At 47.2% G+C, this 16,240-nt stretch overlaps 1 protein-coding gene across 1 annotated transcript in view; it reads right to left on the bottom strand.

The window, feature by feature from the left end:
* UBE2G1 (ubiquitin conjugating enzyme E2 G1) overlaps positions 1 to 1,100 on the bottom strand; it is a 55,109-nt gene extending 54,009 nt beyond the window's left edge. The window contains exon 1 of the mRNA XM_075334237.1: positions 910 to 1,100. Within this exon, the coding sequence (XP_075190352.1) occupies positions 910 to 955 (46 nt within the window). The 5' untranslated portion in view covers positions 956 to 1,100. The remainder of the gene's footprint in view (positions 1 to 909) is intronic.
* Between the last annotated feature and the right edge of the window lie 15,140 nt (positions 1,101 to 16,240).

Below are 16,240 nucleotides of genomic sequence, written 5' to 3'. Positions count from 1 at the left end.
AGCCGCAGAGCAAAGAGGTGCCCCCAGAGCGGGCGCCCGGCCCAGAGCAAAGAGGTGCCCCCAGAGCGGGCGCCCGGCCCAGAGCAAAGAGGTGCCCCCAGAGCGGGCGCCCGGCCCAGAGCAAAGAGGTGCCCCCAGAGCGGGCGCCCGGGGGCTGGCCCCGGAGAGGGGAAAAAGAGGTGCCCCCAGAGCGGGCGCAGGGGGCCTGGCCCCAGAGAAGAGAAGAATAAGTGCCCCCAGTGCGGGCGCTTACTGCAGAGCGGGCACTTGCGCAGAGAGAAGTGCCACCAGAGTGGGCACCCAGCCCAGAGAGGAAAGATACCCCTAGAGAAGCCACCCAGGGCCAGCTGGAGAAAACAGAGGTACCCCCAAAGTGGGTACCCAGCCTCCAAGCGTGCCCCCCACAGCCGGGGCTCAGGGCGCAAGCGTGCCCCCCACAGCCGGGGCTCAGGGCGCAAGCGTGCCCCCCACAGCCGGGGCTCAGGGCGCAAGCGTGCCCCCCACAGCCGGGGCTCAGGGCGCAAGCGTGCCCCCCACAGCCGGGGCTCAGGGCGCAAGCGTGCCCCCCACAGCCGGGGCTCAGGGCGCAAGCGTGCCCCCCACAGCCGGGGCTCAGGGCGCAAGCGTGCCCCCCACAGCCGGGGCTCAGGGCGCAAGCGTGCCCCCCACAGCCGGGGCTCAGGGCGCAAGCGTGCCCCCCACAGCCAGGGTTCTATCCACTGTATGACCCCCAGTCATGCCGATACTACGGGAGAAGAGTGCCCCCTTAAGCACGCATAGGCAGCAGCCCCCTCCCCCTCCTTAGAGCTCCGCCATCTGCCCCGCTCCTGTGAGGGCACAGGACATCCCACCAGCTCCCACTGACACAGGCTGCCCTCTCCCTTCTTACCCCGGGGGGGCGCACGTTACCTGCGAGCTGCCTCCGCAGCAGGAGCGCAGACTGCGGCTCCGTCATAGTGAGGCGATGTGAGCAGCGCGGCGGACTACAGGAACCAGCGACACCCGACAGGAGGGAGCAGCACAGCTGTCCGAGCCGTCACCTCTCGTTCTCCCTCCCCGGCTCCTCACTCTCTGTCCCTCTCACTCTTCGTTCTGGCCTGACTGCGCCTGCGCAAAATTAACCCTTCCCCCATTGTGTGACCTACACATTGCGTGTTGGGGGGTGGGGAGGAAAGTGCCGCCATCTTGGGAAGGTCGCTATGCAGGGGCCATTTTAGGAAGGTCATATCACGCGATCCCTGCATCCTGTATACAAAGTAATGAGAAAGTATTGCATGTTATAATATCCACAACCGGCCTGTGCTGTGCTGGGAGGAGAGGGAGTCTGCATGTTTCCGCCATTTGGATTACACCCTGTGAAGTGGTCTGGTGGACGGAATACACAGACTGGCTGTGACCGAGTCTGGTAACCAGAAATGGCAGAATACTTTCTAGGAAACTTTTCACACAGAAATGTTACTTTAGCCCCAAATTATGCATTTTCACAAGGGTAACAGGAGAAAGTAATAATAATAATAATAATATAATAATTAGTGTTAATTCCACAGCGCTTTACATACAATGGTAATGGTAGAAAGTGCGCCATACTATTTATTGTGCAATTTGTCCTGAGTACATGATACCCATATATGATGGAAATCTACCGTTTGGATGCACGGCAGGGCTCGGAAGGGAAGGAGCGACTTTCGACTTTTTGAACGCAAAATTGGCTGTAATTGTTAGTGATGCAATGTCACTTTTGCAGTGCCCCAGATGTGCATAAACAGTGGAAACCCCCACAAGTGACCACATTTTGGAAACTAGACCCTTCAAGGAATTTAGATGGTTGGTGTGCAGCTTGAACCCCCAGGTGCTTCACAGAGTTTTATAACATTAAGCCGTGAAAATGAACAAATACATTTTTACCACAAACGTGTTGCTTTGCCCCAAATTTTTAATTTTCACAACGTTAACAGGAGAAAATGTACAATTTGTTGTGCAATTTCTCCTTAGTACACTTGTCGCACCCCAGTGGTCATGGGAGCCACAGTGGCGTTGTTCTCCTTAACGGAGGGCAATGCTATGCCTAGAAGCAACGGGGAGACTTCTATGCCAGGTACAATCACACAACACTCCTAATCCAGGCCAGAAGGGGGAGCTTAAGTCCTGTTTGGGGCGAGCTTCCCTGTGCATTCTGGGCTGGGGAGGGGTTAGAAAGAGATGAATAGGAAGAGAAAACTCAGAACTCTGGTATAGTGATGGGCAGTCTGGCTCTTTTTGGTGATCCGGCTCCCATGGCTCCACTCACCAAAGAGAGCCAGATCTTTCAGATCGTTCTCGGCTCCTTATTAAATATGTGTTCACCCCAGGTGAACACATATTTAAGATTATAGTAACGCCGCCAAATCCCCACCCACCCGCGGTCAAAACCCCACCCACTTACAAGCGGCCAATTAGATTGCTGAGTAGGCAGAGTTTAGCCACGAGTGGGCGGGGTTTTGACGGTGAAAAGAGCCGTTTAGATATTTTAGTGGCTCACACTGGTGATCCGGCTTCTGTCGTTCACAGCAGGGAGCCGGATCTTTGTGTCGGATCGTTCGCGACCGACACTTCACTACTCTGGTAGCAGTGAAGGAGAATGGTCGCTGTAAGAGAGCTGGCTCAAGCTTTCCAGGACTGAGCGCTGAATCAGGACACCGGGGTCCTCGACTGTCGGGTACTAACGGCCCAGCAGTAAACACGGAGGGCAGGAGGTTCCACACCGCCTTTCCCAACAGAGACTCGCAATTCACAGCATAATAGAGCCCGGGGCCGCAGAAGTACTGGCGAGCCCTACATTCGGTTGGCGATGCCCGCCACAAGGGACAAGGAAAATCACACCTAGAAAGAGGGACGCTGTGCTGCTCCAGGCCACAGCGACCAACAGTCAGAGCGCACTAAGGAAGGCCTCCGACGTATCTGCCAGAGAATGGATTTCTCACTGCTTCCCGGCTTCCCAGACCTCTGTAACCTGGGACCATAACAACTGACCAGTAAATGGTAAAGGAAACTACAAGCCTGTGTCGTCCAGTTACTGTCGGCATCCTCAGCCCCGCTCCCCAGTGTGCAACACCATAGACTACCACCCTCATCATCCTCCCCGGGGCCCGCTCCACCTGTGGGGAGCAGAAACATCTTAGCTGCTATAACCATCCGCCCCAGAGGACAGCAACAGCAGCTATTCCCTGGCCTCGTACCACAGGTGGCGTCATGAAACAAACCTCCTTCATCCTCCTCTCCTTCTTTATTGTACACCTCAGGGCCACAAAACCGGGCAGCGCCACCAGTGACATCCCTAGACCCGACATCACCGGCTCGGTGACGAGTAACTCGTTAACCCCTTGCCCCGTGGGTGCTACACATTGATACTACATATTTGGTGGAAAACCACTTTTTGGGTGCACGGCAGGGCTCAGAAGGGAAGAAGCACCATTTATCTCTTGGAATGCAAAATTAGCTGGAATCATTTGTGGATGCCATGTCACTTTTGAAGAGCCCCTCATGTGCCTATACAGTGGACCCCCCCCCCATTTGACCCCGTCAAATTTATCTAGATGTGTTGTAACCATGGTGAACCCCCAGGGGCTACACAGAGTGTTATAATGTTGACCCATATTGCTTTTGCCTGAAATGTTTCATTTTGACAAGGGTAATGGGAAAAAATGCACTGTACAATTTGATATGCAATTTCTCCTGAGTATGCCAATACCCCATATGTGGTGGAAAACTACTGTTTGGGCACATGGTAGGGCTTGCGAATCAGGGAGCACCATATTGGAGTTCAGATTTAGTTGGAAAAGTTTGGGGGTGCCATGTGACATTGGCGGAGCCCATGACATGCCAGAAGAGAAGATCCAGTTAGTGGAAGAGAAAAAAATGTATGTGTACATCACCTATAGATATTTGTACTTTTTATTATTAGTAAAGGTACGGAGAACATACAGACAAAAAAGATTTAAAACAATTAAAAAAGCACAATAGTAATCGAGAATCAGACCACATTCGACATAGATTACCTCAAAAAGGCCAACTATGGAAAATAAATAAGTGGCTGTGGCCAGCTTCTCTTAGTAAGAGCAAATCCTATGTGTAAGGGTATTGAAGAATTTTTAGAGTGTCACTCAAAAATATTTTACACATCACAGGGAGTTTACAATAAGTAATAGATCAATCCCAATTCAGGTATGGTAATTGTAGAAAGCACATGTAATGCATGATATAAGCACAAAACAATAGATGTAAAAATCATATAATCAAGAACCCAAAAAAAAGGTAAATTAACAAATAACACTAAATACTAATTTTCAGCATGACCCATGTAGAATACAAATAGACCTGCAATGCTGAAATATCCAGAAACAAAGGTAAGGGTAGCAAATCGGGAAATGTCCTTGTCCCCACGTGTATCGCTGCTACATTAGAGTTGACAGGGGCAGACATTTGATGTGCAATTTTTCCTAGAGTACGCCAATACCCCATATGTGGCGGAAAACTATTGTTTGGGCACATGGCAGTGCTCAAAAGGGAAGGAGCACCAAATGAAGTTTAGTTGGAATGGTTTGTGGGTGCCATGTCACATTGGCAAAACCCTGAGGTGCCAGAACAGTAGAAATCTCCCAAAAGTGATCCACTTTTACAAACTGCACCCATCAATTAATTCATTTAGGGGTGCAGTGAGCATATGGACACTACAGGTTTGTCACAAAAGTTATACTATTGGGCCATGAAGAAAAAAATAATTACATTTTTAACACTTAAATGTTGTTTTAACCCCACATTTCCAATTTTCATAGGGGGAATAGGTAAAAAAAAGGCACCATAATGTGTTACACAATTTCTCCTGAACATGTCAATGCCCCATATATAACTGTAAAGAACTGTTTGTAACTGTAAATAACTTTTTGGCCACACGGTAGAGCTCGGAAAGGGAGGAGCGCCATTCGATTTTTGGAGCACAGTGATCAAATTTTGGAAATTACATCCCTCCTGGAGTTCATCTACAGATGTAGTGAATATTTTATCTTTGAATAAACACCCATGGAGTCAAATGCAGTGAATATTGCAGAGTTAAAAATTGCAAATAAGCCCCTGTGCTCATCTGGTGCTTCTCTCGACACACCCCAATAATTAGATGGTCTCTCCTCACTACAACAATGCCAAACGTGGAAGTAAACTATGGTTTAGGCACATTGTTGCGCTCAGAAAGGAAAGGAGCATGTGGATTTGGGGAGCCATAGCGCTTGTGCAGGGCCTTTGTGCTGCCAATAACGTGGATGCTCCCAATAATTACATTAACAGCAGATGATGGATGTGAGTGGAGACTTGTATTTTTGGGTTGAGTTGAATGCTATTGGTGAGGATTTGGGGTATAGAAAATTTTGGATCAGCTCACATTTATTCTGTACTCTATGCTAAGCGCTTACATCAGGGTTTCGGTGTACATCTCCAAAAACTGCGATTCTGGTGAAACATCCAACAAGTCCTTTCACTAAAATGAGGCAGCAGAGTTACTCCAGACTCTGTGTGACCTCTGTTCTGCGATGTCCTTCTTTTCAAAGGTGCATGAAACTGTTGATGACTGCATTTTTGACCAAACTTAAGAAGAGGCGAAAAAAGATGGAACACCACCAAATCACAGGTCAGGCATGAGTTCAAAGTGACTGTCTCATTATAGTAATTTTTCTGTTGGGAATTTAGCCCGAATCATGTTTTTCAGAGAATTACACATAATCCCCGGTGTAAGCGCTTAGTGTAAAGCGTAGGATAAATGTGAGATGATGTCTCACTACATGCGTGGCGAGCTTGTTCAGACCAACAAATATCTGAGTTACAACAAAAAACACCCAACAATACCACCACAAATAAGGAGAAACACCAGGAACACAATAACAATGGCCTTGACGCTAGTGAGAGGGTAGATGGACACCTCCTGCTTTCACCTGGCGCTGTACCCTGCACTCCTTACCAGACCCTATACAGGCTCAGCACTTGTCGCCGAGCAGGAAAACTTGAAGCCCTAAAAAATTCCTACTATAGTCCTAGCTGAGGAGTGGGGCAGTGGGGCTCATTAGGCCCACCACTGCATTAATACAACAAGAGGGTAGGTGCGACAAATGGGGCTGCAACCATAAATGGAGAAGATCCAACTTCAGGCCGAATCCGTACCACCTCCTTCACCAAAAGGGGCCAGTACACAAATGGCTTTGTATAGTCAGTAAAGCTTGCTGGGAGCCCTGGCTATTTAAACCCATGGGGGTGTGACTACAGAGCAGGTGCATCTGACTGTAACTGTAACTCCCTATTAATTGGTCTCCCCCTAACTAGACTCTCCCCTCTACAGTCCATCCTTAATGCAGCAGCCAGGGTCACCTATCTGGCTAACCGCTACTCGGATGCCTCTGCTCTGTGCCAGTCATTGCCCTGGCTGCCCAAATATCACAGGATCCAATTCAAACTGCTTGTTCTCACCCACAAAGCTCTCCACAGTGCGGCACCCCTCTACATCTCCACCCTACTCTCTGTCTATCACCCCACCCGTTCTCTACGCTCGGCAAGCGACTTTCAACTAACATCCACACTAATTCGAACCTCCCACTCCCGGATCCAAGACTTCTTCTGAGCTGCACCAACCCTCTGGAACGCTCTACCCCAAGAAGTTAGGACAATTCCCAACTTACTCAGCTTCAGACGCACCCTAAAGACGCATCTTTTTAGGGCGGCCTATCACACTCCCTAATCAGATTCGATTCACATAGTCCCTCTACAACTTCTCACAACATAACCCCACATCAAACTCCATGGCACTCAAAGGCATCTCAAGGCTCTGGCCCACTGGTCGAAGAAACCATTATCTATCCCCCATGTCCGTGAGATGGCTGGATTGTCATTGTAAATTAACACTTGAACCTTGCCTCTCCCCCCCCCCTTCCCCGTCTCATTGTAGATTGTAAGCTCTCACGTGCAGGGTTGTGTTTTTTCTTTTTTTTCCTCTAAATATTGTATTTCTATAACTGTTACTTGTTTGTATATGATCCTCCTGAATTGTAAAGCGCTGCGGAATATGTTGGCGCTATAGAAATAAAGATTATTATTATTATTATCTGACCTTAACTGCAGTAGAGCTACTAGCAGAAAAAATGGCATTAACTATTTCTGCACCGAAACAAACAAAACCAGAGACCCAAATAGAAATAAGGGGCACCAGTCCACAAGCTGCCACTAGTCTCCAAAAACAGGGAGAAGGCAATGATAGTCGTGCTAGTCGAGGCTTACAGCCATCTTTGGGAGGCAGAATGAACAAATCAACATCAGTTGAAAAATTGGCTTTATTATTATTTTTACGCTATTCACCTTGTTTTTACACCATAAAAACTATTTTATATGAAAAAGAATTGTTTTTGCATTGCTGTATTCTGAGAGCTATAGCTTTTTTTATTTATCTGTTGACGGAGCTGTATGGCAGCTTGTTTTTTTGCGGGATAAAATAACGTTTTCAGGTGTACCATTTTTATTTACATGTGTCTTTTTAATGACAGTTTTATTCCACTTTTTTTGCATTACGGTGAATAAGCATAGCTTTTAAGGAGTTTAAATCACTTTGGGCCACTGAAGTCACACAACCATTAGATAGATCAGGGGTCTCAGGCTGCTTCTTGCGACCCCCAGGCCCGTGCCCCCGTTCACTAACGCGGCCGGTGCAGGGCTGCAGTCACTGTCTGCACTTTATGTCAGATGAATGTTTTGTTGGTGCTGCGCTCTCACGCCGGCAACACAATCATCTGACATAAATCGCTGACAGTGGATACTGCCCCTGCACCTGCCGCGATAGTGAACGGGCACGGGCCTGGGGGCCACACGAAGAAGAGAGGAGGCAGCCAAAGGAACGCGGGACAGGTGAGAAGAATGGTGTTTTAGTTTATTTTTGTGTGTGTGTATATGAAGGACAGCACATTAACCCCTTAGCGACCTATGACGTACTGGGTACGTCATGGCTCCCTGGTACTTAAGGACCCATGACATACTCAGTACGTCATGGCGAAATCGCTTTGCAAATACCTTAGATTCGGGGTGGAGGGGACCTCTGCCTGACCTCAGGAGGGGTGGTGTCTCCTACCCGGACCTACGGAGGCTGTGATTGGCTGAGCGGCGTTCGTCAGCCAATCACAGCCACTGTAATGTTTCAGCCATTGAAAATGGCTAAAACATTGAAATCCAGCCATGATCAATGCAGCTGTAGCACTGACCATTGGCTGGAGCTGGGTGACCTCAGTTTCACCCGCCCCGAGCTCTGATTGGAAAGACCGGCCTTGTGACCGATCTGTCCAATCACAGTAAATTTGGGGCCGGAGACCGCCCCCTCAGCTTCACACCGGAGTCTGTGGAAGGTGAGGGGAGCGATCGGTAAGTTATAGTCACTGTCCCCCCCATTTCTCACTCCGGAGTCTGTGGAAGGTGAGGGGAGCGATCGGTAATTTATAGTCTCTGCCCCACCCCATTTCTACAGGATGGGGACAAAGTGCGCACATTACTATGGGATGGGGACAAGGCTGGGGACATTACTATAGGATTGGGACATTACAAGAATGGGCACAATACTATTGGATGGGACATTATTACTATAGGATAGGGACTAAGATGGGCACAGTACTACAGGATAGGACATTACTACAAGGGGACAAGGATGGGAAACATTACTATAGAATAGGGATAATGCTGGGGACATTACTATAGAATGGGGACTGTACTATAGGATGGGACAGTACTATAGGATGGGACAGTACTAAAGGATGGGGACATTGCTACAAGGGGACAAGGATGGGGAACATTACTATAGATTAGGGACATTACTATAGGATGGGGACAAGGATTAACACATATTAGTACAGGATGGGCACATCACGATAAGATGGGGACAAAACTGGGGACATAACTATAGGATGGGGACAAGGATGAGGCACATTACTACAAGATGGGGACAAGAATGAGCACATTACTGTGGGATGGGGACTAGGATGGTGCACAATACTACAAGGGGACAAGGATGGGCACGTTACAATAAGATGGGGAACATTACTAAAAGATGTTGGTCAAAATTTCTATATAGTGCTAATTGTAAGACTATTAGTTACAAGAAAGGAATAAAATGAAAAAAAACAATTTTTTTTATATTTTAACAAAGAATGTGCATGTTTGCTATAATAAACAAGTGAAAATGTCCAAAATCAGTGAGCCAAAGGTGTGTAAAAAAAAAATAATTATTATATATGGTACCAATAAAAATGTCACTTTATTCTGCAAAGAATGAGGCCCCCCAAATTATTTTTTTCCTCTGTACAGCCCATACACCCAGCCGAGTTTGCGACCCCTGAGATAGATAGTGATTCAACAATCAAATTCACATCACTCCAGTCTGGTTCAAACGAGTTCTGGGCATCAGCACTGATATTAAAGTGGGCAAATAGCAATTTTTCCTAGATTTGAATATGTAACTGGTGTTTTTAAGGGTTTAACCTTTCCACGACACATGACGTACTGGGTACGTCAAGGATTGTGTGAAGTTAATCCCCGTCATGGGCAGTCGGTAGCGATCCCTGTACATGTCAGATGATTTGAACAGCTGACATGTGCGGCAATCAAGCACGAGTAGATCCGCTCTCTTCTCGCAGCTGTTAACACCTTGTATCTCGCTGTGAAAATGTGACAGCAAGATGAAACAGCACCGCGGTAAGCATTCACTTTCCCGGCACCATTGAAAGTTACATGACGTGATCACGTGCATCCGACGGTTGCCATGGTATCACAGGGTCATGTGATGACTCCTGTAGCTAACATGAGTCACTTCCTCATACACTCGGCAGACTGCTATTTGTAGAAGAAGAGCTGCTTTTCTGCAGATCTCAGCTGAGTAGCTGTGATCTGGAGTAATGGAAGAGTGATCAGACTGCTGATCTTTATAGTCCCCTGCGGGGACTAGTAAAATAAAGACAAAAGTTTTAAAAAAATGAATAAAAGTAAAAAAGCCTAAAAGTTCAAACCACAGCCCATTCGCCCAATTGAAAATTAAAGGGATATATATATATATATATATATATATATATACATACATGTAAATAAATATTTGGTGTCGCCGCGTTCAGAAACGTCCGATCTATCAAAGTATAAAATCAGTTAACCTAATCGGTAAACGACATAGCGGCAAAAAAATTCCAAATGCCAAAATTACGTTATTGGTCGCCGCATATTTTGCGTAAGATGCGATAAAGGCAATCAAAGCGTAGCATTTGTGAAAAAAATGGTACCGTTAAAAACATCAGCTCAAGATGCAAAAAATAAGCTGTCACTGAGCCATAGATACCGAAAAATGAGAACGCTACAGGTCACGGAAAATGTTGCAAAAAGTGCGCCATTTTTTTGGACAAACTTTTGAACTTTTTTTAAGCCCTTAGATAAAAGTAAACCTATACATGTTTGGTGTCTATGAACTCGTACCGACCTGAGGCATCACACTAACACAGCAGTTTTACCATATAGTGAACACTGTGAATAAAATATCCCAAAAACAATCAGGCAGTCACACTTTTTTTGCATTTTTTTCACACTTGGAATTTTTTTTTCAGCACACTATTTGGTAAAACTAATGGTTTCATTCAAATGTACAGCTCGTCCCACAAAAAATAAGCCCTTATATGGCAAGATTGGGAGAGAAAAAAAACCTCGGAAAAAAAAAGGAAAATCGCCCAGGGGTGAAGGGGCTAAATCACTTTGGGCCACTGATTTCGCATGACCATCACAATTTGATGTGCGGCATCACAAAAATAGTGATGTCATGCATAAAATTCACATCACTCTAACCTGGCATAGATAAGTTCTGAGTATCAGAACTGGCATCAAAGTAGGCAATCAATTTTGACTATTTCAAAAAATAACTGGTGTTTTTAAGGAGTTAAATGACTTTTGGCCACTGATCTCACACCACCGTTACAGTGACAGTGATGCTCAACATCTAATTCAGGTCACTCCAGCCTGGCCCAAATGGGTTCTTGGAATCAGAACTGGCATCTAAGTGAACAGTCGATTTTAGCGATTTGAATAAGTAACTGGTGTTTTAAGGGGTTAAATGACTTTGGGCCACTGATCAGAGATCCTCAATGAACTTCTGGAGTGAGTTTGCTGCACTGAAAGTAAAGGGGACAAATAATATTGCACGCCCCAATTTTCAGTTATTTATTTTTTACAAAAGTTTAAAATAAGCAATAAATTTCGTTCAACTTCACAATTGTGTCCCACTTGTTGTTGATTCTTCACCATAACATTAACATTTTTATCTTTATGTTTAAAGCCTGCAATGTGGGGAAAGATTGAAAAATTCCAGGGAGCCGAATACTTTTGCAAGGCACTGTAACAATGAATAATGGAACTCTGGTATTACATTACTGCTATAGGAATAATTGAAAAAAAGAGATACTTAGCTTATGTATTGGCAACAGCATGTAATACAACGACAAGGTGACCTCTTATATACCGGGACTCTAACTTGAAATGCCTCTATCTGCGTTAAAAACCTTCATGCCTGGGCAGAAAGAGCCAGTTATAAAGGAGAGTCGACAGTGGACACAGCATGGTTATAGGGTGGAGTGCTCAGTTAGAAAGAAATGCATTACAAATATATCAAAAAGACTGACCCGCTCATCCAACAGGTGTGACCAGGTGCTAGCTGAAAACGCAATATAACTAAAACAATACATACAGCTGCACTCTAAAATGCTAACAATGAATAAAGGAACCTTGGTATTGCATTACCGCTATAGGAATATTTGAAAAAAGAGATACTTAGCCCAGTGACTGTGCACACTTGAGAGGCTTCAGGTATTTAAGGCACCTGCCCTTTAAGGGAGTTGCCTGGGCAAGGAGTTCCAAACGTTACTGGTTCTCAAGTCCCATTGTACCGCTGCTGCTGTCATTGTGCTGTAGTATTGTGTTGCTGACTTGTATCTGTGTTTCAGTGCATTACTGTCACACTCACCACCAGGGATGAGGCGGCGAGCACAGGGATAGCACATCTAAAGGGGTGAGGTGGACCCACTGGACCACAGGGGGATCCGGACCCACCGAGGCAAGGGAAGAGTGGCGTCCAGGGACTATGGCAGCTGAGTTGGGGCTAGGTGACAGCAGGACTGGGGACAGGTTAAGGTCAAGCAGGACTGACACAGGAACGCAGTACAGTTCTGAAATGGATCAGGATCAGGCTGGTCCCAGAACACAGGAATGAACTAGGAACACAGGCAGGACATTAGTGATTCAGACTGGTCCCAGGACACAGGAGCACATGGAGGGTGGATCAGGGATACTGGCTGGTCACGGCCACGGAGACAGACAAAAACACAGGACAACAGACACTGTAACAGGACAACAAACACAGGAAGTCATCAGGCTTCAAATCAGGCAAGGTTCTAGACATCGGGCAGAGGTCGTCAGATATCGGGCAGAGGTCGTCAGACACTGGACATCGAGCATGTGGCTCCAGGCATCAGTCATCAGACACTGGACATCAGGAAAGGCTCCAGACATAGGGCCGAGGTTATCAGACACCGGACATCTGGCAAGGCTCCAGACATCAGGCAGAGTGGTGCAGGCACAGATGGCAGCAGAGCGGTACAGGCACAGACTGCAGCAGAGCGGTGCAGGCACAGACTGCAGCAGAGGGGTGCAGGCACAGACAGCAGCAAGGTGGTGCAGGCACAGACCGCAGCAGGGCGGTGCAAGCAGAGCAGGCTTGGACCGCAGCATGGTAGTGCAGGCACAGCGGGCTTCGACCGCAGGAGGGTAGTGCATTTACAGCAGGCTTGGATCGCAGCAGGGTAGTGCAGGCACAGCGGGATTGGACCGTAGCAGGGTAGTTGAGGCACAGAGGGATTGGACCTCAGCACAGTAGTGCAGGCACAGCGGGCTTGGACTGCAGCAGGGTAGTCCAGACACTCCAGACTTCAGGTTAAAACACAAACAGGACTTTATTCACAAGTACAGGACACAGCAGGGTTACAGAAACAAGACACAAACTGGTACCAGGGAACACATGAACGGGACATGTCCATGGCAGACTTCAGCATGCCAGCAGTAATTACAGATAGGACTGGTGCTGGATATGGGGAGACCAGCGCAACATGGCAGGAAGGAGGTTGCTCAACCCCACCCATCAGGGAAGAGGAATTTTTATACCAAATGTCTCCCAGCCATAGGCTGGGGACACTAATTCAAGGTGCGCACACCACCCCAATATAAGCGGGAAAGGTGAGCACACGTGCACCCCAGGCTTTAACCAGGAACCGAGTGGGACAAGCTCAGGGCCTGGGACTTAAGGACCAAACACACATGGATGGCCATACGGGATAGCAGAGGACCTAATAACACGTGAGTGGCAGTGCAGCAGAGCAGGGAACTGTGCAAGCAACCAAAAGGAAATGGCAAAGGTATCCCAGCTGGGCAGAGGGGAGGAGAGTGCAGGGACATCAGCGCTAGAATGCATCGGGACGCCGGCACAAGTATGGAAGCAAAACGCCGACGTTACAATAACAAGTCCACTGCTGCTGCAACTATCCACGACGGTCGGATACCATAATAGCAAGTATCCACGCTGGCTTCCTACCACAACACCCGCTGCTGCAAGTATCCACATAGTCGCTGCTACCGCATCCATCCATTCATTCCGGCCGAATCCACGACACCTATCAACTGAGACTGTCAGTGTTCATACCCCTCGGGCCAGCACCCAGTCTCACACCTGCAGCGTAACATTAGAGGCTCTGGGGAAAACCAGGTATGGTTCCGTAGTCAAGCCCCTCTGGGTTTTCTGTGTGCTGTGGCCCAGCCAGTCCATTAATCCCGTCCTCGTCCGCGAGCATAACTACAGTTTTATATTCATTTGGCGTTTGAATGTAGGTGCCAAAAAAGACACCTAGCACATCAGAGATCAACTTCCATTTGAAAAAATTCTCCACACACAGGTCTGACAATTTTTTCAAATATAAGTTAAACTGTGACGTGTCAGGTGTTTTTTTTCTACGCCTACATTCAAACGCCAAATGTTATTGATGGTGTTTCTGCTGGTTTGGCTGTTGCTGGTTGTGAAGGGGTTAATATTTTTCCTGAAGATGTTTCTGGGCTCCCTCTAGTGGTCAGTGCTGGAAGTGAGTCAGGTTCTGTGCTTGTCAGTGAGACAGGTGCAGGGCCTAGTTCTAATTCCACTGGGCCAATCATGTCCAGCCCTTGGTGTATAAAGGAAGAGATTCTGCCTGAAGCGGATGCTGGTAATATTGTTTCCTTTGTTTTTGCTGGCTGCACCCAGTGATCTATCCTATCCTTTGGTGTCTTAGTTAGCAGGGCCTCTCTTTGCTCAAGTTTATTCCTAACCAACTGTGTATTGTTTGCTTTTTAGATCATTGTCAATATATGTTGGGGGCTTTAACTATCTCTATGGGGCTGCTCTGAGGCAAGTTAGGATTCCTTTCATCATCTTTGAGGCTAGCTAATTTCTTAAATGGTGATGAAGCATCTAGATAGAGTAGGCACGTGTATATATAGTCAGGTGGTTACCGCCTGTTAGTTTCCATCTACTCTTGTGCTCTTTATTTTGGGTTTACCAGGTTTTTTCTTCCTGGACTCTTGGGGTAGTGGACTTTAGTTCCTGGGTTGCCTCTATCCCTGGATAAGGGAGGGTGTTTACCCTTGATTGGGATATTTATGGGAATGTTAGCGGTCTCCTGACTATAACAGCCAAAGCACTATAAAACCTTCTGTCTGTTATCTTTGTATTCTGGCTTCTCCTGAATAAGATGGATAGCTTTGAAACATGTGGAATAAACCATATGTTAAAAAAAAAAAGACGCTTCAGGAAAAACACCACTAGTGTTTTCCTTAAAGGGAAACTGTGCATATATGCTGTTAATCTGACTTGTGCGGCCACCACACTGAGAGGTCCGCTGCCAGGGGGAAATTAATTTTATTTCTTCCAGGAGCCTCAGGCTTTTAGTCATAGGGGCACAGCTTCAGTCATCGCTCAATACATAGTGAGCAGTGGCTGTAACCGCACCTCAGCACTGACTCATAGCATCTCAGTACTGATGCAATGCTGAGCCAGCTGTCAGATTAACCCCATATCTGCAGGGGAGCAATGTTGTTGCTCCTAAGTACTTTCTTTTTTTCTCCCTTCTAATTGACATTTGCAGTTCAAAACCCAAATGGCAAAAACAATTGACATGTCAATTGTTTTTGCCATTTGGGTTTTGCACTGCAAAGCTGAGTTTTTGACCAAAGTTCTGCAACAAAAAGGCTGCAGTTTGAACTGCATAGTGCGGTTTAGAAAACCAAATTCCAATAGACTTTGCTTGAAAAGCAGAACACATCCATTTTGGCATTAAACGCTGCAGTTGAAAAAGCAGGTAAAAAGCAGATAAAAAGCAAAGTGCGTTCTTACCCTTAGGGCGGCTTTGCACGTTGCAACATCGCACGTGCGATGTCGGTGGGGTCAAATCGAAAGTGACGCACATCCGGCGTCACTTTCGACATCGTAGTGTGTAAATCCTAGATGATACGATTAACGAGCGCAAAAGCATCGTTATCGTATCATCGGTGTATTTTCCGACATTTCCATAATGCATGCAGCGATAGGTACGTTGTTGTTCCTCGTTCCTGCAGCAGCACACATTGCTGTGTGTGAAGCCGCAGGAGCGAGGAACATCTCCTACCTGCTGCCGGCGGCTATACGGAAGGAAGAAGGTGGGCGGGATGTTTACATCCTGCTCATCTCCGCCTCTCTGCTTTGATTGGCCGCCTGCCATGTGACGTCGCTCTGACGTTGTACGACCCGCCCCCTTAGGAAGGAAGCGGGACGCCGGCCAGAGCGACATCGCAGGACAGGTGAGTGCATGTGAAGCTGGCGTAGCGATAATGTTCACTACGCCAGGAATCGCAAGATAACGCTGCTGCGACGGGGGCAGGGACTATCGCGTGCGACATCGCAGCATCGGCTTGCGATGTCGCAACGTGCAAAGCCCGCCTTAGGGGCATATTCACACTCTGCGTTTTTTCCAGACCATTTTCCCCACGTGTCAATTCTTTCAGTATTTTTGCAACTTGTGAATGGAGAAAAAATGCACATGTACCACCCTCGTGGAAGCACCAGAGCTGCTCGGATCCGGGGTCACTGTGGCTCGAGGGTCTCTGGACC

This window comes from Anomaloglossus baeobatrachus, chromosome 2 (assembly GCF_048569485.1).
Source record: "Anomaloglossus baeobatrachus isolate aAnoBae1 chromosome 2, aAnoBae1.hap1, whole genome shotgun sequence".
NCBI classification, from domain to species: Eukaryota; Metazoa; Chordata; class Amphibia; order Anura; family Aromobatidae; genus Anomaloglossus; species Anomaloglossus baeobatrachus.
This window is presented reverse-complemented; position numbering and strand designations above follow the sequence as displayed.